Raw genomic sequence first — 21,592 nt, 5'->3', positions numbered from 1 at the left:
TTTAGACCTGGGAAAATGCAGCACAGCGCAGATTAGTTTCACTAACAGCTATTCAGAAGCGTTTGATTGCTTAATGATCTTTAAGCTCAAGAGTCAAACATTGCTTCATACCAAAGCAAAAGTTGTTTTATATACCCACACAAGAGCATTTCTTTATTTTAAACAAGCAAAGCACTCACCAAATCTGCACTCATGGTTCCTCAGATTTCTCTGCCACCACACAAATGCATTCTTTACAAGCCAGCTCTTGCATGGAGTCAAGTGCTTTTTTCTGGCAGAGTTTTGCACTATGGGAAAGGAGGACTTCATTATACAGAAAGACTAAAAAAATCAGCCTCACATCCCAACATCAGATTGTCAAATAATTTACACAGAAACTAGCTTCAAATATGGATATGTGAGGGCTAAGGGGACACATTCTTACTTCAGCCTGCTCAGTCAAAGGGGTTTTGGTGTATTTTCCTTTAAAGAGCTGCTGTAGCAGCAGGAAATACCCCTCTTAAAGCACTAACAATCTGCATCCCCTCTGTGCTTCCCTCTAACCTGTTGGACAGCATTTGATAAATGTCACTGCACCAAAAAACAAAGGGTGGGCTCAGAGTAGAAAAAGGATTAGGGAACTCAATGGAGCAAGTTTCAAATGTCAAGAGGTGTTTACACCTGCTACAGAGCAGAGACACCTTCAAGAGCTTCTCTGCTGAGGTCACTCAGTGTCCCACAGGTAAGGCCTGAGCAAGGGCACCCACCAGAACCCACAGCACCTCACTTCCACACACCTTGGAAGCACAAAGATCACATTCGTCCTAATGGCTTTTATGCTGAGGATACACAAGATTTTTCATCTTTCCCTACTTGTAGCTGTACTTAAATGATTTTCAGGATCCCATCAGCTTTTAACAATTAACTTACAGCAAAATAAAATTCACGTTCTTTTTCTTGTCCAGTTTCATCCATATCCTGCACTGCTAAAGGAAGGAGCAAATGGGAACAGGCCATTTCTGAGCTGGCTATTGCCAAGAGGAAGGCCCATTGATCAGCACGGCCAAGATGCCCAACAAAGGCACCACATGTCTCTCTTACAAGTTTTTGGAGTCCACAAATTAATAAAATGATCATGGTGAGCCAACCATTAAATACACAAAGAATTAAAATCAAAGCTTTTCAAAAATATCTGATCTAAATTTTAGTTATCTGAAATGCACAGTAATTTGATCTAGCACTACAATGCCCAAGTAACAGCCACTTTCTGTCTCTTTTTATTTTCTTTTCAAGCAGGTATTTGACAGAAACTTTGGGCCTGTAAAGACTCAAAATTACAATTTTAATTCCTGTGTTACTCAGGATATTGAGTAACTTGCAAAGGCTTCTTAATGTTGTTTATTTCCTTCCTTGGGATCATCTCAAACATCCTAACAATCAGCTTTAAAGGTTAGTTCATTAGGCTTCACAGCAAATTACTACAGGGAAGAGCCTAAGAGTACTTTGGCACAGAAAAATCCACAACTACGAAGAAATCAAGCACCATGAGAACAGCAAAGCTGTTTCAACCTGTGGATGGAATAATGAGTTATGTATCTATCAGAACTGCTAGTAAATAACTCCTGGAAATACAGTCAAGACACACATTTGGGCCACTGCACCCAGAAAACATTTTTGAGGAAAACTTTTGAAACCACTACAAATTAGGCAGAACATAAAGCTCTCAAAATCTGCAGCACTGCCCCCAAGCCAATTTCAGAAGACAAAGAAAATGGATCCTTCCATAAGTTTTCCATGTATTTGAGGATGAAAATTAGACACAAATCATACATTAAGAGATCTTTACATGCGTGTTATCTTCCATTTATTCTCAGGAATAGTTTTCCTGAAAGGAAAACTAAGAGACCAGGGCCACCTGAACAAAACCAACTTGCAAACTCCAGGCAGAGGGGCCCAGGACTCAGGGGAAGGAGCTGATACTGTGAAAAATGTTACTTGAGTAACTGTCCACAGTGCTGTGAAGGGGGAGACAGGGTGTCAAGAATGGTGATAAACTACAGTAGTTAGATTAAACATTTATTTTTTTCATATAGTCACAAAATCTTCACAAAAGTATTGAAACTCAAAAAGGAATTAGACTTGAGTCAAATACAGAGATGAAATGTACAAGACAAATGAGCAGGCAAACTAAAAGGTCTTGAAAGTATTTTACTTCAGATTGAAAAATGAACAGTTCAACTGTTCCGTTTAAATAAAGTTTTGCAAGATATACAGTATTTTATGAATACAATGCTGGTCATTTGAGGCAACGTAAAATACCTCAATTTTTCCTTCATGCTTTTTTTTCTTTTTTTTTTCTTTTTTTTTTTCTTTTTTCTTTTTTTTTCTTTTAGAAAGATACTGTTTACCAAAAAGAAACTTGAGCAGTCCAGGAAAAGCTATTTTCCATTAAATTTATGAAAACCATAAATTGAGGCAAACCTAAGATTCCCAATGGAATCAAGATTATCTTCCCGCTACCACCACCTTAAAATTATCACATGCTTATTGGAACACTAATATCTGCACCCTAGGAGTACATCTGCTTTCAACAATGAGGGTGATTCTTGTAAAAACACTTCAGTGTGGTAAATGCGATACAGATCTTTGCAAGTATTAAGTTTTGGAACAGTTTTGCTAATAGCAGCTAACAATACTGGATTAATATAATTTATAAATAATTGTTCCCTAAGCGGTGAACATAAGTCTACACATTCACAATAATCTAAAACAAAATAAATAGTGACTATGCATAATGTGGTACAACTTTTACTAGTTTCTATGAAGAAAAGCTGAACATCTTGATAAAATTATCTTGATCAAATTAAAATATGACTCTAAAAATTAACAAAAAATTGTCAAATTAACATCTCTTAAGCTTAGTGTTGAAGTAAATGTTATGACTTTCTGTATTTTTGGAATATATATATATTTTCCTTTTTGAAGTAAAACACTTTAACACATTGAAAATGTTTATTAATTTAAGTGATGACATCAGTTCTGGTCTCATTTTACTTTAGAAATCATTGCACTCATTAGTGCCCATAAAGGTCTGGTTGGTCTGTACTATTCTGTAAATGTATATAAAAAGAGTTTCTCAAAGCTAACAGTACTTTTATAAAAGCATCATCTCAGAACTGCTGCATTTAACACAGCCATGTACACAAAGTACAGACTGTCCTCCTGACACAAATATGTGAAAGTAAATGCCACCTAACTCTCTCCCACTGAAGTGTCCCAGCTCCTGTTCCAAACTGCCTGGGAGTGCAATTTCCCATTTCATTCGCATTCCTGGCATCCAAGGTACTGCAGCCTAGGCTTGTGACTGAACCACACACACGTGGAGTTGCAATGAAATGAGAACTAGGTCAGTGAAGAAATATTATGAGATATGAAAGGTTTGGGTCTTTAAGGCAATATAAAGTATATTTCATTATTTGAAATTGTTTTGTTTTTATTAATTAAGTGTAAATATAAAAATGCCTAAGAGGGGAGTGAGAAAAAAATACTTTAATTGTAAAATTTACTTAAAGCTTCAACAGTTATTGTCTCCTACAGGAGTTAGCAAAAATATAAAAGACAAAAAAACCCAGACCTGGAAGGGGGAGGAAAGGCACAAACAAGGAGGTATGGGATTAAAGCAGCCCAGGAATGCAAACATCTGTAACAAACTGAGTTTTGTTGTTTTGTTTTTTTTAACCCAAAAAAAAAAAAAAAAAAAAAAAAAAAAATCATCACTACCATCAATCAAACAAACAAACAAAAAAAGGAAAAACAAACCCAACCCAAGTGGCCTTCTGTTGTTCCTTTTAAAAAAAGAAGGAAGGGTCAAGGAGAGACCACTAAGGGGAGGAAGAGAAGGATGCAACTATAAAACCCCACTGCCTGAAATGATGGCACTCTAGAAAACAAGGTGAAGGTTACTTCTCAGAGATGACAAGCTCAGTGTCTACACAAAGTACATGTACACTTTATACAAATGAAAATCTTCATTTGCCACCATAAACCTTTCTTTCAGAGAAACAGTTTTTGCAGATCAAAAGTTCTATGAGATCTTCCAAATGCCAAGAAAATAAATTCTGAGCAATATAACTAGTAACGTCTCTTTATATGGATGTTAAGATGACAATTCAGATTATTTTCCAAACTAATCCTGAGAAAAATTCATGTTTACAATTTAAACAGTAATGTTATGTAAAAAGTATTAACAAATCCACTATTACAAATGTCAGTTTTCCTATATGGTCATCTATATATACACAATAAAATGGTAAGTATATGCAAAAATAATTAAAAAATCATGCACAAATTACTTTCACCTTTAAAGGCTGGGTTTCCCTCAAAATACAATTTTTTGCCTTTTTTTTCCTATTTTTGTGTTTTATTTGTTTGTTACCACCCCCTAGACACACTGAGTACTATCTCTACAGGTCAGCATGAGCTGATGGGAAATACATTTATTTTACATTCAAGCTTTTATATCCTAAATGACCCTGTTGTAGCATATGACTTATCAAATGAGCAGCCTTTTTCCTCTTTTAAAAAAATTATTTTTTCCTTTTTTTGTTCTTTTTTTCTTTTTTTTTCTTTTTTTTCTTTTTTTTTTTTTTTTTTGCAGTGATCAATCTTCATGTTCCGTTCCGTGGCGAGCTGGGAAAAAAAAATGCAGTTGCTAATCTATGTCTGAACAGTCTGAAGCTCCAGAAGAGATCCAAGGAGTCACTATCAAACTATCCTGTAGCATGAGATCATTGCACACAGAAGAACAGTCATAAAGTAGGCAACTATCTACAAAGGTCTGACAGGGCTGCATCCCTCTTGTGTTTCCTCTTTTTGCCGTGGAAGAACTGATGGTGTGATTTGCTGCCTTGGTGTTGTTTGTTTGTGACTGAGGTACCGTGGCTTGAGTTTGTTGGACCTTGGAAGCCTTTGTTAGAAGAGCGAAATAAGCGTGCAGCTCCGTGCTGTGGAGGGAAGAGAACATGGTAAATCCGTGTTCATGGGAATAAAGCAATAAATCACACATTGCACACACAAGGAGCACGGTGACTTCTGAAAACACACACTCCAAACACTCGCTGTGGCAGAAGAAACCTGGCCATGGCTGAGAGAGCAGCACAGCACTGCCAATCTCCCACTTGGGTGGTTGCAAACAAATGTTCATCTCCAGCCCCAAACAGGTCCAGAGAGGGGAGAAGAGCACTTGGAATTTGGGGAAGTATAAAGGTGTTTTACAGAAACATCCATAATCCAAGACAGCACAGGAAGATTGTTCAAATCTGATCAAGGACTAACCTTATGCCACATCTTTTCAGAGATGCAGCACATCAGATCATGGACATGCACATTGCAGCCTGGAATCAGTTCTGCCCAATAGCACAAACACGTGCTCATGGCACAGCCAAGGCCAGGTGTGTGAATTGTCTTCTTAGAAGACAAATCATCAGCAAATAAGAGGCATGTCTTCAGAATTATTTTCAGGAAAAATATTCCAGAAGGCTCTGGACTATGTTTCAAACATAAAAGATCTAATTTCTGAAAAAGTGTAAGGATTTAAACCGCAAATATCCAGGGTACACTGTAAATAGAGGCATAGGATATTTCCAGAATACTGAGTTGCCACAGAAGCATTCCTCAGTGTGGGAGATCTCATAAGCTCTGCTAGGTGTCGTCATAAGGATGTTTGGCTATAGGGAAAATGAGGGGCAATGTCATATATCAGCAAAGAATCTTTACCTCCCTTCATGGAAGACAAATCAACAAGTGGCAACAGCTAAAAGAGCAGCCAGTCAGAGTTTTAAACACGTTTTTGCTAACTGCTTTCTGTGAGTGTAGGCACGCCTCATTTCTCAAATTTTGCAATCAAAATTCGATTGATGTGCTTTTTGCAAATGAGGAAATGGGTGCAACACAGCTGTGGTGTACAATTTGGTCAAATTGGTAATACAGAGGCAAATTTGGTGTCCCAAAATAAAATCAGACCAATTTCATCTGTTTTAAAGCTGGGAAAGACACAGATGCAAATTCATCTGTGCAAGTTTAACAGAGAACCAGGTGGCTTTAGATACAATCAGTGCTGGAAGCTTTTTAATGGGGCAAAAGGGAGGTGAAAAGTGCAGTGTTCCCTTTCCAGAACAAGTTCCCCTTCTATGGGGGATATGTGTAATATTCCAATAATCTACACAGTTGTTTTCAAACATTTCACAAACCTGAGATTTGTTAGTGTTGCTGGATGTATTGGCTGTTTGGCTATTTTGTGTTTTCCCACTTGACTGGGAGGATTCCAGTGACACTTCTTGTGACCCCACTCTGTTTGTGGTAGACTGACGACAACTCAACTGTTTAGAGGTTTTGCAAGGTGTTCCATCAGAATCCTTAAGGAAAATGTAAAGGATTAGTGAGTTTTTCTTAAGAGTGACTATTTCTAAAAGTGAATTTTCCTTTAAAAACAAAGTTAACAGTGGACAAAACTGAAAACTTGTTTATTTTACTAGATACTAAAATTCTTTCAATCCAGAATTCTTATCGAGTAAAACAGATTTAAAGATGTATTGATGTGTGATCCTGATTTTAAGATTTGCCTTTTATTTTTAAAATAGAATTCCCAAGCAGATTTTTTTCAAAGCTTTTGGCTTGTTTGTTTTTTAAATCATGTGGCTTAGGACTACCAGCCTGTTTTACTTTTGAAATACAGTTTTCCCAGAGAAAAGAGGGCTTTGTATGTGCTATATTCACTTTCTATATGTATTGTGTCAAAAACACACTGCAACTTACATCTGTAGAAATTGCATAAGAGTTAACATCTTATGCAAGTTAGGATTCTGGATGAATTAACTGACTAGGATTGTGAGCTCCCAAAATGTATTTTGTGACAATATAAATCAGAGGAAAAAAAATCCAAAGAAATTTTAAAAAGCAAAGTCAGAAAACCTCCAGTACTTACTACATCACTAGAGCTGGACAGTGTGGATGATGATGATGATAAAGGACCTGATGAAGAATTTGAAGAGTGTTTACTAAGTGTTTCTGAAGTTTTATTTCTAGGTTTTCCCAGTGCTTCATTTTCTTCAGCAAGATTATTGTTGCATTTGTCCAGCTGCTGAGTATCTACTATCAAGGTTACTCCATTACCTAGTAAAAACAAAACAGAAGCATTACCACACATTTAAGTGCAAAAATCTGTTCCCTTGGGTTTTTTTAACATAGCCACTCAGGTACAAAATACATGTTAGATCCCACAGGACATGCACAGACATCTGCACACACCCACAGCCTAAATCCATGCAGGCACACGTGAGTGCATCCGTGTGTGTGCACTGCAGGCCAGCACCTCCCAGAGGGGTGGTGGCTTCCTGACAGGATCCATTAATGCACTGAGCATTGCCCACGGCTTGAGATGAAATTAGGGACATTTCCTAATTGTTACTGCAGTGGAACAAGGCAGTGTCAAAGTTCAGAGGTGCTGCTGTAGATTGTTTCATGCCACACTTCAACAGCACTCAAATACATAGGTATAAATTCTGTTTCTATATGCCCAATACCCAGCAACTACAATTTTTCTTCTGCTGAAGCTGCTAGGATCAGAAGAACTCCAAATAAACTCCATTACTTTGTAGGATTTCCTACACTGAAAATTCAAGATATAGAACTCTCGTATCTCACTAAGGTCTGCCTTAAAAAAAAAAAAAAGAATTGGACCATAAATCTGAACTAAATCAACAGGACAACCACTGTTACTGTCACCATTACCTTCCTAATATGGGGTTATATTTTTCTTTTTTTGATTGCTGTTTTATCTCAAGCAAGGCACTTAGGAGGCAGAGATTTACACAATGCCTGTGCACACAGGCAGCTGCAAGGGAGGTGCTGGAGCCCCTGGCACTGAGCACCAGTGTCTGCCATGCCCAGGGACAGCAGGGCCACCAGGGCCTGCGGGCTGCCAGCCCCAATGGCACAGAGCACAGTCAGATACAAATCACCAACACAGCTCTAAAAAAAGGAAAAGAAAATCCCAGCCTAGCAAAAGAATGGGTCCTTGCAACATCTTCTATGATTGCTAACAAGAGAACACTTCTGATAGGGAACATTCTAAAGTTAACTGGAGAGTATTAAAATTAATTTTAGTTGGAAAACTTTCAGAGAGTAGAAACACCTGCACCAAAAGGTGGCAACTGGCTGCCAGAGTCAGGAGATGGGCAGTAGATTAAAGGTGATTCAAAAGGGCAGTTCTCTGGCTAGATTTTGTGTGTTTCCAGTTGTTAAAAACAAGATCATGATTGGTATTTCGGGACTTTTCTGTTTAAAAGACTTATTCCACTTATAGAGTGCATCCTGGCTTAAGTATAGCTTCCTTACATATATGGTATGCTAGACTTTAAAATGAAAATTTAAAATGCAGAATTTAAGATTCAGGTTTAAACTAGCATGCCCAGTAATTCTTGCTAAAACCTTGTCAATGTTTAAAGGACAAAGGAAGTGTGACACTGGCAATGTGCTTATATGAATTGGAAGCTTTGGAAGCAAAGTCTCTTTTTGGAAAGCAGGACTCATTACAGACCTCTCTACTGACCAAATCTATTCTAGTACAATAAAGACGGGGACATTTTACTCTTGTACAAATCTGACTTTTCTGGCTGAAAAGAAAGGAATACTGAACAAAAAAAAAAAAAAAGGAAATTGCTATTAAGATGCACACTTGACTTATGTGAGGCAAAAGCAACAACAAAATCTATGCAAGCAAAATGTGCAGGAAGTTTTGCCACCCCTCAGCCCTGCTGAGTCAAAACTCACCATTACATGAAGATTCTGTTCTGCTTTGCATTCCCCACTGCTTGGATATCCAGTCTCTGTATGTGGCCACTTCTTGTGTTACTCTAATTATTCTCCCTAATATACTGCAAATCAGGAAAAAAACAAAACCAGCAGCACAATTAATTTTTAGACACAGAAAAATATAAGCAATGAATGTCTGAGATTTAGAGCTGGAGAGTTTACCTTTCTGTTTCGTTGTTAGGATAATATTTAGCTATTGGGGAAACTGCATGGCTCAGGACAACATAGGCATAATCAAAAGCCTGCTTCACTTGCATGGCACCATAGGAACTCCTCCCAACATCATTACCTTAAAATAAGAATATAAATAAATGAGCAAGATTGAAACTGTGGTTATCACCTTTCAGGCAGGAGACAATAATCCGTTTTAAAAATTGCCCTTAAGTCCCAACTAAGTGCAGCCACCTCTTGTAGAACAGGATTAGCATAAAGTATAAATATTTGAAAGAGCTTAAAAGATCTATAGATATTTAGATGTAAAGAAGTCCAAAGCAGCAATTCTCTGGGTAAAAGTACAATACACAAAGAAAAAAAAATTCCTGCAGTGCATCTATTAAAGCTTTAAGAGTACTGCTGTTCCATGTGGTTTCTGAGGATACCTGGCTGTAGTGGATCCTCGATGTACAGCATTGATGGTCTGTAGCCATCCAACATGCTTTTCTGCACCTCATCCTTGGCAACATAAGAGCCACCATCCTTTATTCGGATTCCAGTCTTCAGATAATTGAAGTGCCGTCCATACAATTCAAAAAACTCTATTAAAAGAACACCATAGTTGGCATTGGGCATACAGGCATCTTCCCTGGGATGCAGCTATTAAGAAGAGAGAAAAAAAATTCATTCTTTTAAGACTTCAAGTTCTTCTCTTTTTCACAGAAAAGATGTCTAAATCCAGTAATAAATAATAATAAAATAGATGTCTAAATATAGTATTTTCCCTTGATAAAGCAGTTTTATATCTTTAAAATAAGATGCTATGACAACTTTTATAAAATAGTTACCTCTTAAAAAAAGGCTGTCAAGCACTAATCTTTTTGCATTTGAACTTTTATTCCAATAAGTGAACTTCCAGCACTAATGGCAGGGTTCTTGTGAAAAAGCAGATATCTGCACCTCACAAACCTGGGTCTGCAATACAGACTTCTCCTGTGCACAGCTATATACAGGATCCCCTCTGCTGTTAAGTAAGCAGCCTGAGAGATTGTGAACAAAACCAGCTCAGAATTGCAACACATATGAAACCTGACTTTTTGGATTATTTTTTTAAGAGCAAATGAAAGTGCTGTTACTCAACATAAGAATAGAACGGATTCAGAGAGATTTGGGGTTTAAACTATATGCATGTTGCCCTCATTTCTTTTGTGTTCAGCAGGGAACTGCAAAGGCACTCAGCAAACACCGAGCTCCAGTTGTTTTACCATGAATGACACAGGTCATATCACATGTATCAAAACCATATGTATCAGTTCCTGGCACTGGTACACCAACAGAGGTTCCAAACATCTTTCCTACCCGGAGTGTCAGCATCAGTGAAAGAACAGAAGATAGGTATCCAATTTTAAATGAAAAGGGGGTGCAACCCAAAAAATAATGGTATAGCTTAAATGATTAAATTTAAGGGTTGATCAAATTCCTTCTTAAGTTGATGTCCTTATGCACCAATGGCGTTGATAGATTCCACTGAACTTACCTGAAGGAAACTGACAGCCATTAAAAAGAGACTATAAGAACCAATTCCACCTGTAAATACTTCATTAAGGTCCCTCTGCAACAGGAACTGTTTCAATACTAAAACTAGAAATGGTAACACAGGATATTTCTGAAAGAGAAAAACAAAGCTATTACAATACTGTGATGCATGCATACAGTGGATGCTAAGAGAGCATACTGAAACTATCTGCTCTATTATATTTTGTCTTAAAGCTTACTACAGGTCTAACCTATCATTTTTAATAACAGTGGAGAAGCCAATGCCCTGCCTGGGACCAATATAGGTATTTTACCTGTATTTACCTGGTGGCAAATATTAACAACAGAATAAAGTTATTAAATCATAAAATCTGAAGTATTTGGGCTGAATATATATACATATATTATATATATATACACACTTGCTTTTCTCATACAAAAGGAAGAACTGTGGAGATGTCAACATCTGTAACAAAACCTTCTTGCTACAATTGAGGGGTAGCTCAAAGTGCACTGAGAATTCTGTCCTGCAAGTACTTCAGATGCCCAGAGGTAAAGAAAGCCCTTCAAAATTACTACACCCAGGTAACAAGTGAAATATCTTTGGGTAAGTGGACCTTGAATGGGTTTATCTGCATGGATTCCCCTCAGAGGTGTGGAGAACACAGACCCTTGGGACAGCAGAGGAGGCTGGGCTACACCTGCACTCTGTACACCCCCAGCAAAAGAGGGTCAATAATATCACTGCTTTTATCAACACAGAGCCAAAAAGCTCCTTTCACAGATGAAAGATGGGTCATGATGTCTGTGACTGCAAAATGATTAAAGGGAAAGAAGAATTTTGCCAAGAACTGCTCTGCATGAGCCTTACTGTGAGTATTGCGAGCCCTATTCAACTGAAGATCCCTAACTATCTAACTGAAGATTTTGAACTATTAAGAACTTCCAGTCACAAGCTGAAGTGTTGAATATCAAAATTTAAAGATGGGTTTTTTCTCAGAAAATTGTATATTCTTAATAAAGGCTCCAACTGCCTCAGACTTCCTAAATAATGTGGATGAAGAGAAAGAGGCATTTTGAATCCTAATGCCAAATATATGACATCTCATTCAGGTTATGTGGGACAAAATAAGGCCCAAGAGAATGCCCTGCCAGTGTTTCACAGAGAGTGCCTCAAGAACACCCATGAAGTCACTTGGCAAGAACACACCAAGTTTCCTGCAGGTCAAACAAAGGACCCTCCACAGCAGCACAGCCACCCGGTGTCCCCTCTTCTGCAGCTGCCCACGCTCGAGGCCAGCTGTGGTGTGGCACAGCTGCACAGCCTGGGCTCAGCCTGCTGGGAAAAGAGTCCTGTGGGAAGCCTGGCTGGGAGTGCCTGGGAGCTGCTTCCCATCTCAGCTGCCCCCTGCCCTGCTGCTGATCCTGACCCCAATCCTGACCCTACCACAGCCCCCACATCCTCCCTGGCCACTCCTGCCAGGCCCTGACTGGCCAGTCTGGGAACTGGCCCTGGCTACTGCACCAGACCTGCTCTGCCTTTGGGCTGGGGTATCACGGGCTGTGGCCCTGCCCCTGCTGCCACACAGCTCCTGCTCCATCCCCAGGGCACAGACACAAGGCCAAAGGGTCACAAGTAACCCAGGCAACTCGATTTTCTGGGCTTTCACACACAAAAACACCTTCAGGCTTTCATGAGAAGACTATTTCCCATCTTGAAATTCAGAAGTGTGTACTTCAATGAACTGCAGTTAGAAGAGCAGAACACTTAAAACAGGGATTAGTGCATTTTCCTTAATCATTGTACCATTAAAATTACTCCACATTTTATTCTTGTATTTTAGTATCTTCATGCTTTTTAAGGCAATCTATCTAAAACTTAAGAACATCCCTCAGCATTTTCAGACAACAAAACACAACAGAGTAAAAGCGTATCTCTAGTAAAGATGCAGTCGAAGTAAAACAGAAAACAAAATTAAGTTATCAAATACTCAGCATGTAGTTCCATCAGAGTGTTGCCTAACCTTGATAAAATCTTTGATGAGCTGGGCTGCTTTAACCCCATTCTGTACATTAAAGCTTATATCAACTTTTACTTCAGTGAAGGAATCTGTCAATTTAATAATAGGTACCTGCAAAAGAAAGATACAATAAGTCAATACAGATTTCCAAGACACACTTGGTTTTATTTGTAACCTGTATGCACCAATAAACCTGAAAATGTTCATGAATTTATAGAGAGGAGGTAGGCAGAGAAATCAGGGCTCCTATTTATGAACTCACCTTGATAATCTGTTTACATAAACTTTGCTTTTCTAACTCACAAATGCTACTTTCAATTTACTGTCCTGCTGAACAGAACTTAATGCTTCACCTTCCAGGGGATTTATTTTGGATTGGTTTGGGTGAGTTGCTGCTAAAGCAGCTCAGCTCTGGTGGGAGCCACAGACACCAGAGGGAGACAAACACTGGAGAAACACAGAGAACTGGTCCTGAGACAGCAGAAATGACAGTTCATGTCACTGGGGTCATCACTTCCTCTCCAAAATGAACTTCTATCATGCAGTAAAAGATATGGAGGGTACTCTGATGTATCTCCAAATTACCTCTCTCTACTAATAATGGCTATGACTTAGATATCCCAATACTCTTAAATACTTACAATTCGCAAAAGGTAGGAAATTATAATGGAATGAATCTATTTTTTGCAAGACATATCACTCCCTATTTAGACAAGGCTGTACTTAGTACTTCTATATGATAACTGACTATACCTGCTTACTTGCATAACAAAAGAAGAAATTATTTACTTATGTAAAAACTCAGTCCAGAAATGCACTAGTTTAAACATATCAATGCACAACACTGACTAGTTCAGTATCTCTTAAAAGCAACATTGTGCATATGAAGTATCAGACAATTTCCACAATAGAAAAATGGTATTGTTATTGCACTGTCAATTTTTTCTCAGTAATAAAAATCATACTAAATAAAAAAAAGTTCTGTATGTTCTGTTTCAAATTTAATATACAAAAGTTTCTGCTTACAAAATAGTTTCTGCTTAAGAAAATTCATTCTTTTAACCAATATCTTCCTTTGATTAGAAATTTAGCTTAAAACAAGGAAACACACTCTTCCCCCATACTTACAGTTGCTTTATCTAAAACCTTTACTGAGTTTTCATCTGCTACATTGTGCTTTCTAAGAGCTTCTTCCAAGGTCCAAAGAGGTAACGTCTCCCATTTTCCAAACACAACTAAATCAATATCACTGAAATGAAAAAAAAAACCCCACATTCAAATTAAAAGACCAATACACTTAAAATACAAAGAACTGACATCTATACATGACTTGAATAAAGCTGACAGAACATAGCCTAACCAAATAATTAATTCTGATTTTTCTGAGGAAATGGTTGGAGATGAACTCTTACACTTGGGGAAATACAGACCATTTCAGGTTACCTAGAGAAGGGGACAGATAAACATAAATCAGCTAGGCTGCAAAGCCTAAGATTAGTCTCCTCAGGCCACACTGTGAGCAGAGAGGGATCAGCTTCTCTGGAGTGATTCAGAGCAAGAAATGAACTGTAATGAATCACCACCTTTGGGCTGTATCCATCAGGAATGTGGATTTAACAGCCTGACACCAAAAGGAAAAGTCCCGTTTCCCATCCTCTGCCCCCAGATGCATGACCCTGTCTCCGCTGTGCTCCAGGTCTGGCGTTTGCCTAATCCACAGCAAATCAGTTCAACCCATGAATGGGTCTGGCAGAAGCCTTCCTCACTCCCCCTTTAAAGAACCCACAGAACATTCTGGGGCAATTTCCTGCCTCTTTGCATCTCCAAGTTGGTTTTCTGGATGATCAGAGCTCCAGAGGCCACAGGGTAAGCTGCTGGTCTGCAGTGCCAAGAACAGGAAGCAAGGAAAGCAAAGGGAGAAGAAAACATGGCAACTTGGACTTCAGGAAGCAACAAGCTATTAAATAAGATCAAGCCACCTAATTAATTTCACTCATTAACTCAGCTCCTTGAAGGGGTGTCTCCACCCCACTACACTTCCTCCCTATGCACACACATAGCCATTTCCCTACACAGGGAGCTGACACCCCAATTCAGTCTCTGAACTCAAACTCAAAAAGGGGCTGGTGCAACATCTGAAGCCACTGAGGGTTACTGGGAGATCCTGAGCTTCTCCCTCTGTGCTCCCCACGTCCTTTGATTTCCCTGCTTGGCCAGGAACACAAAGGGGGTGAGCATGTAACCCCACAGTTATGCTAGCAGGATGCTTCAGAGATATAGAAAACTGAGTAACACAAAACACAAAATAGTTTAGAAATAATTCCCTCTGCAACAGATTCTACAGATCTGTTGATTGACAAATACCACTGCTTTAACAATCCCAAAGAAAGTACATCTGCACTAGATGAGCTGTCTCCTGCCAAGCAGCAGTTCAGCCACACACCTCTGGGCTGACAAGGACAGGCAGCACCTGGCTGCTTTCAGAAATGTGCTCAGAACTGGCTTGAAGAGCAGAAAATGCTGCTGGACATTTCTCTTCTAAACTAAATTAGTGTTAAACCCACTGCTGACAGTTAAAAACAGAAGACATTTTTCTGATGCACAGAAAAAGCAGCTCTGTTGCCACCTTGAGCACAGATACTGCCAGCAAAGGGACACATCCAGCAGCAACAACTGTCTGCCCAAAACTTCAACAGCAGCTTGAGTTAATGGAGATAGAGCAAATCTCAACAAAGAGACACAGCACTAAAACACACTTCAGGCCTTTCTGAACCCCAGAGCCTGAAATCTAAACAAACACCTGCTGAGAGGTAGAGAAAACCTAGGGCAAAGGGTAGCTTTGAGAGAAGGCAACAGTGAATTAATGCCTAACACACAAATGATGACTGTTTTGAAAGTTTGGCAAGCACTGCCACAGGAAGGTTTTTTTGTGGGTTTATTTGAAGTATCTGCATCTGTTCTCCCGCAAAACCTCACCTGAAACAAATACTCAGGGAAGACAGTATATGACAACAGAAAAGCATTTTTGCTACATCTGTTTCAAAACAATCAAGCAAATATAGTACAGTACCTATCAATTGGCCAGGAATATCTGTCTAGCATTCCCAGCATCAAATCAAATTTAATTAAGCCTATTTAAAATAAATTTTTAAAAATCCAGGAATGAGGCCAAATGTGAAAACAATGAATATTTGTACACCGCACTTCTGGCATTAGAAACAAAAACTGAGAAATCAGACTTCCTTACAACTACTGAAACTAAAGCACGTACTACAGTATTTGTCAATTCTTTTACAAACAGAGATGGAATGATGAGGATATCCCTCACCTGCAGTCAGTACTAGATGTCCCCCTGTTCCCAAAGTATGGAACTCAATTCAAAAGTTATCCTCAGATTTATGCTATTTAAATGTGTTTATCCTCTGCAGCCATTTAAGCCTTTCACTCCATTTCTATATAGTTGTCATAAATACTCACAATTTCTACACAGAAGATACCAGTGTCACTGATTGAAGACTATTTATGAAAACTAACAATAAATTTGGAAAAGGTAGATGTTGACTGTTGTACAGATTTCACAACAGACGACCAAAAGAAAAAAACCCAATTCTCTATGTAACGTTTTCTCTTCAGTGCTAACATTAACAATGTGATGTTAAAAGTTTCAATTTAGTAATTTGTAGACATAAAATTTAGCTTTTTCTGTTAGAGCCAGCATCTTTTGGTATTAATGAGGCCAAATCCCAAAATAAGCTTTTTATGGCCACATGGTAATTCAGATGTTTCTAATGATACATGCAAGATCTATACAGACACGTGTTACAGTCAATAGTCTCATTTATTGTATTTCTGTACACTTTGCAGTGAACTAATAGCTTAACACTTTCTTAGCATAAGGAGTATTGACACAAGTAACCCAGATCCTGGGAGAGTAGATAAATAACCCCAGGGTTACAGCTCCAACAAGTTACTTTTCTTTTGTGTGGAATTTACACTGAAAAGTTACTAACCTTGTAGGTAAATATAAACCAGTTTTAAAACTTCCAAATATCTGCACCTGAAATACAAGAAAAGGATATATGAGAAATCATATGGGAAGAAGTAAGAAAATTTTCAGGCTTCAGAAGACAAAGATGTCTATTAAGCTGCTTGTAAAGGCTGGCTGTTGCTACCCTCCTCTGGTAGACTTTGGTATTACTAACAGGCACTCATCACTTCTGTTAATGCACACACATCTTCAATGTACTACAAACAGCTCATCCACATTGTTTTTACTCATAACACATTAATAACTTTGATTTCTCTGATAAAAAACTGCTTTCCAATGCAAAATTTGTTCCCATGACAAAATCTGTCAAAAATCCAGAAACCAAGATCTGAAATACCTAACGGTGACAAAACATTTAAGAAAAACAGTATCAGTTAAATTTGCTTTTTGTTTTTACCTCTCAGTATTTAGGCATTTTTAAAGTTTAACGTATTTCCATTACTTTGCATACTTGAAAAAAATCATTCTATCATGACCCATTTTTTTTCTGCATTACAAAGCAAGCAACATAACTCTATTTCTGCTTAAACAACAAACAAAAGTTTCATAAAGCTTCACACCCCACAGAATTCCTTTATTATGCTGGATTTTTACTAGCACTGGAGGTGTAAATCATCAGGTTTCCCCTGTAAGCTCTCATTACTTAGCCAAGCCTCGCAGGGAGGTCGGACTCATGTGCTGAGTCTCAAAGGGGGGCTGGGGAGACTTCAAAGTAAAAAATATCTACACATTTGGGCTAATTTTCAGCCATTCTTCTGATGTGTTTCCTGGAGCCACCTTATACAGACTTGAGTATTCTGCTTTAATGAGTCTCATACACCAGCTTGATTGCCACCTATTTGTATGTCAAGTGACCCACTTTTTATGTTTTTCCCCTTCAGGATAAGAAAAAGGGGGAGACAGGAAAAGATGATGTTTTGCAAGTGCCTTAATACTTTAGTAGTTTGAGTGTTTCTTCCTGATTATTTTTTATCCCTTCACTCCTCTTAGTCCCTCACCCCACAATAAAAAGTACATACACAATTTAATATTGAAAGTTCATAGCTTCTCAAACTGGCAAAGTCTGTGAGAGGTGCCATTAGCATGAGCATCAATATTGTACAGAAGCATAAAGGCATCAAAAAGCAAAGAATGTAATAAAAATAATTATCACTATTTTTAATCCAGGATAGTAATAAAAGTACCCTCTACAAAACTGGGTTCAGTCAAACTAGGATTCATTTCGGCACCAAAAACACCAGGAAAGTGCTTTTGCACAATAAAACAGCCACTGATGGGTTCAGAAAAAACTAAATGTGCTTTCACATTATCAAACAAAATAGTGTGTTCAGCTGAACAGCAAAGAGAGCCTTTACTGAATAAACAACCCTGAAAGTATTCATAAACTTACTGATACAACATATATGACCTTTACTGAAAGGAATGAGACAACATCTGCTCTTGTACAATAATCTGGAGTATAAGAAACACTGAAGTATTAAAAAAGAAACCCACACCCACACTTCAACCACTCTCTCACAAAAACTGGAAAGACAAAAGCGGAAGAGTGGGAAAATCAAAACACAAATTTGAAGGATTTTGATTCATTATCAATTTGGAATTTAAACTGTTGAAGCTCTGTAGCCATGCCTGTATTTAAAGCATCCCAAACACAGAACACTATTATGGCTTGAGATGTGAGCATTGGTTTTTGTGGTGTGCCAATGCTGCTGATCATGTTTTTATTGTTTGTGGACAGAGATCCATATTTGCACTCATAACAAATTCAGTCTTCACAATACTGTAATGACTCCTACTCCTCTATGTTATTGTTACTGTTTATCCCACATTTCTGTGACTGTGTTCATATTAAATTCCACAGTTCCCGAAGGAGATTTAATTACAGTATGTGTCCAAATACATGCTCACTAGGCACAACAGAACCTGGAAACCAACAAAAGCTTGGTAAATTTCTGGTACCAAAATCCCTCTATCAAAGCAACAAAAAAAATCCATCCACAGCCAATTTAGTTTCCTTTTCTTCTACATCTTTCAGTAGAATTTTCTGAAGTTTGTTGAACTAAATAGAGTTCATCTTTCCACTTTCATTCCCAATCACAGTATTTTCATAACTGAAGTGTTTGAAGCATCCAACATTCCCTCTTTTCAGATCTCTGTGGTCACATGGACATGAAGTTAAGGATATTGTGACAAATGTATCCTAAATTCGACTGTGTAAGTACTTATTTGTTTAGTAGCTAAATTTTGCTACTGAACTGGTCAAAAATCTTTGTCTTAAAAAGTTTTCATTTAAATGTTTTGGGTTGTTTGGTTTCAGCGTAATTAAAGGGTTTCTTATGGTCAGAGCCCTGCTGATGCCAAGAACAGTTCTCACTTACTAGGAATGTTTCCTTCTAAGCACATTCCCTTGAGTAAGAGAGCAAATGACACAATTGCTAACTTCTATAAATAAAGTAACAGTTTAGGATACCTAGTTTTACCCCCCCTCCATCTGCTTTTTCAGCCTTTTCCTAAGTAGAACAGGGGAGGGGAAAAAAAAGGACGTGCTCAGACATATTCCACGTGTACATTCTCTGTACATTTAAATTCATAGAGAGTTATTTTCCTTTTCTTGGTATCTAATTTTTATGTATTTATATATTTTTTATGTCTTACCTATGTGTTTAGTGAGAAACAACAAGCTAATGTGTATGTTTAACTTACAAGTTTATTTTAGCTGGTTTGGCTGAATAATGACTCAAAATGAACAGCTTAAACATTAACTCATCACTTGACACTACAGCTAGGACATTGGACCAGATAACACTCCACCTTCTCAGAGCATGTACTCCAAACTTGAATCTTAGAAGTAGCTAAACCAACACAGATTTTCAAAACGTTAGTGATTAACTCAAGGGACTGAAAAATTACAGGAGACTGTCCAAGTCGTACACAGTTGGGTTCAGCAGTTCAGTTCCCAAGCTGATCTGGCAAAATAAGTGTTAGAAAAATAACATCACAGTAATGCTGTTGTCACCATTCAGTTCCCTTTTAGCCTCCAGAAAATGAAAGGACATACAAAAGGAGAATTCTTCCTCAACGTAACAACTGCAGACAAAATGCAGTTGGGCTTCGAAGAACAGTTACTGACTTGAGAAAAAGGAACTGGCACACTCTCGCTCTCTCACATTTCCAAGCACAGCGGAGAAAGACAGTCCTGGCAGTTTTAACTTGGCACTAATTGAAAAGTGAACTTCAGTTTTTCAGCCACACAGTGTGTGCTTCCTCTCAGTCATGTTACAGCTAAGCCCAGTGGTCAGCTGTCACTTGTGGTAGGGTTTGTAATTTGCTTCCCCTCCTTAAATACCTTGTGGCTACAAAAAACTTTCAGCAGCTTAAAGGAAGACCATTTTCTTAAGGATGCAAAGTTAATACATAAACATACACATACACATATATATGTATGTTATGTATGTATGTAAAAGGTTATTTTTAATACAGAAGACTTCTACAGATCAAGCCTGTCCTACAGAGTATCTCTGGAAGCAGTATGTTCTTGTGCCCCATTCAAAGTGCTAGCAGTAACACAGACAGATCCCCTGGTAATAAATCCATTCACGCCATTAGACTAATTAAGTTTGCAGCACACAAACTTGCCTAGGAAATAGTACCATCTCTAGGCTGAAGCAAGCAGTGGTTTTGTGAAATCCTCCAAGGCACTGGCAGGGTGTACCACAGCACCCATACCCACCCATACCCACGCCATTCCCTGCACTACTGCCTGTGACAGCCCTGCTCCTGCCCTTGCTGAGGGTGCACCCGGCTGTCCCACGGGTTAGAGCAGAGCTGAGCACTGTGACACTGCTGCTCTCTCACACAGTTCCCACAGAAAGGTTACTGCCTTTGCCCAAAGAGAAAATTGCCAGATACACAGAGTAATGACTCAAGTACCCCCTGCAGCTGTGCCAGGGCAGCAGTCACCCTTTGGAGAGCTCCTTCCATTCCGTGCTCACTGATACACTGTCCATCACAATAACCACTGTGAAAATGTGCTTATATTTTACACACAAACCCACACACCATACACACAGAGCTTATACAGAATTCACATTCAGTCGTATTCTGCCAATTTCTAAAAAGGCACTCCAAAAAAACAGGTTAAGAAGATCTGAAATGAACAGTAGATCTAAGTCACTCATGTCAAAACACTGTCTTTTACTGTGGCAGGATCAAAGAGCATTTCTTATACTAGAGATTCTGCTGTCTGAGTCTGGTTTGCTATTCTGGCTAACAAGCCCTTATTTTCAGCTACTGTTATCTACAAATAGATGACTACAGCTAGAAATTTACATTCTGGAAATGAACACAATATTAGTAGAAGAATACAATTATACTAGATTCAATTATGCCAGAAACCCAACTGTGTCCCCATAAAACCACACTGACTTATAAATGCAACTTCTCTTGTCTTCTTTTTAATTTAACCTTTATCAAAAACCCCACAGCTCTGCACAGGAGAAATTTTTGTTTTGAATTAGTATGTACTAGTAAAAAACCATCTTCAGTGGAAAGAGGCATTATGGATTTTAAGCTCAGCACACAGATCTACAGATTTGTTTCTTCCTAAACACAGGCTCCTGAGCTTTTTTAATTTGGAAAATATATCAATTTAGTATAACTGCCCACATGTAACATGGTCTATGTAATGTGACATTGCTGGTACACTTAAGGTACAATAAATCTATACTTTAACAGATTTGTTCAAGATCACAGGTCCTTGGAGTTAAAGTCCTACTATTAAAGATAAGAGCTTCAGAAGATTTTTTTTTAACACAATACATGCATACGTCTGATATGCTCCCATTCATCTTAAATAAATATTAATGAGACTGAACATTATGCCTTATATCTTTTCTTTTACTGCAGCAGGACTAACTTGTCTTTGGTCCTATGTGTGATAGAAAATGTTACCCTGTATTATTAGAGAAAGGAATATCATCTCTCT

At 38.3% G+C, this 21,592-nt stretch overlaps 1 protein-coding gene across 1 annotated transcript in view; it reads right to left on the bottom strand.

Moving 5' to 3' along the window:
* Positions 1 to 2,042: 2,042 nt before the first annotated feature.
* Positions 2,043 to 21,592, bottom strand: part of TENT4B (terminal nucleotidyltransferase 4B) — a 41,393-nt gene continuing 21,843 nt past the window's right edge. The window contains exons 3-12 of the mRNA XM_063410993.1: positions 16,571 to 16,617; positions 13,689 to 13,809; positions 12,564 to 12,671; positions 10,541 to 10,669; positions 9,450 to 9,663; positions 9,013 to 9,139; positions 8,809 to 8,912; positions 6,962 to 7,149; positions 6,228 to 6,392; positions 2,043 to 4,982 (exon numbers count right to left, since the gene is read on the bottom strand). Coding sequence (XP_063267063.1) covers positions 4,803 to 4,982; positions 6,228 to 6,392; positions 6,962 to 7,149; positions 8,809 to 8,912; positions 9,013 to 9,139; positions 9,450 to 9,663; positions 10,541 to 10,669; positions 12,564 to 12,671; positions 13,689 to 13,809; positions 16,571 to 16,617 — 1,383 coding nt within the window. The 3' untranslated portion in view covers positions 2,043 to 4,802. The remainder of the gene's footprint in view (positions 4,983 to 6,227; positions 6,393 to 6,961; positions 7,150 to 8,808; positions 8,913 to 9,012; positions 9,140 to 9,449; positions 9,664 to 10,540; positions 10,670 to 12,563; positions 12,672 to 13,688; positions 13,810 to 16,570; positions 16,618 to 21,592) is intronic.

Source organism: Prinia subflava, chromosome 13 (assembly GCF_021018805.1).
Source record: "Prinia subflava isolate CZ2003 ecotype Zambia chromosome 13, Cam_Psub_1.2, whole genome shotgun sequence".
NCBI classification, from domain to species: domain Eukaryota; kingdom Metazoa; phylum Chordata; class Aves; order Passeriformes; family Cisticolidae; genus Prinia; species Prinia subflava.
This window is presented reverse-complemented; position numbering and strand designations above follow the sequence as displayed.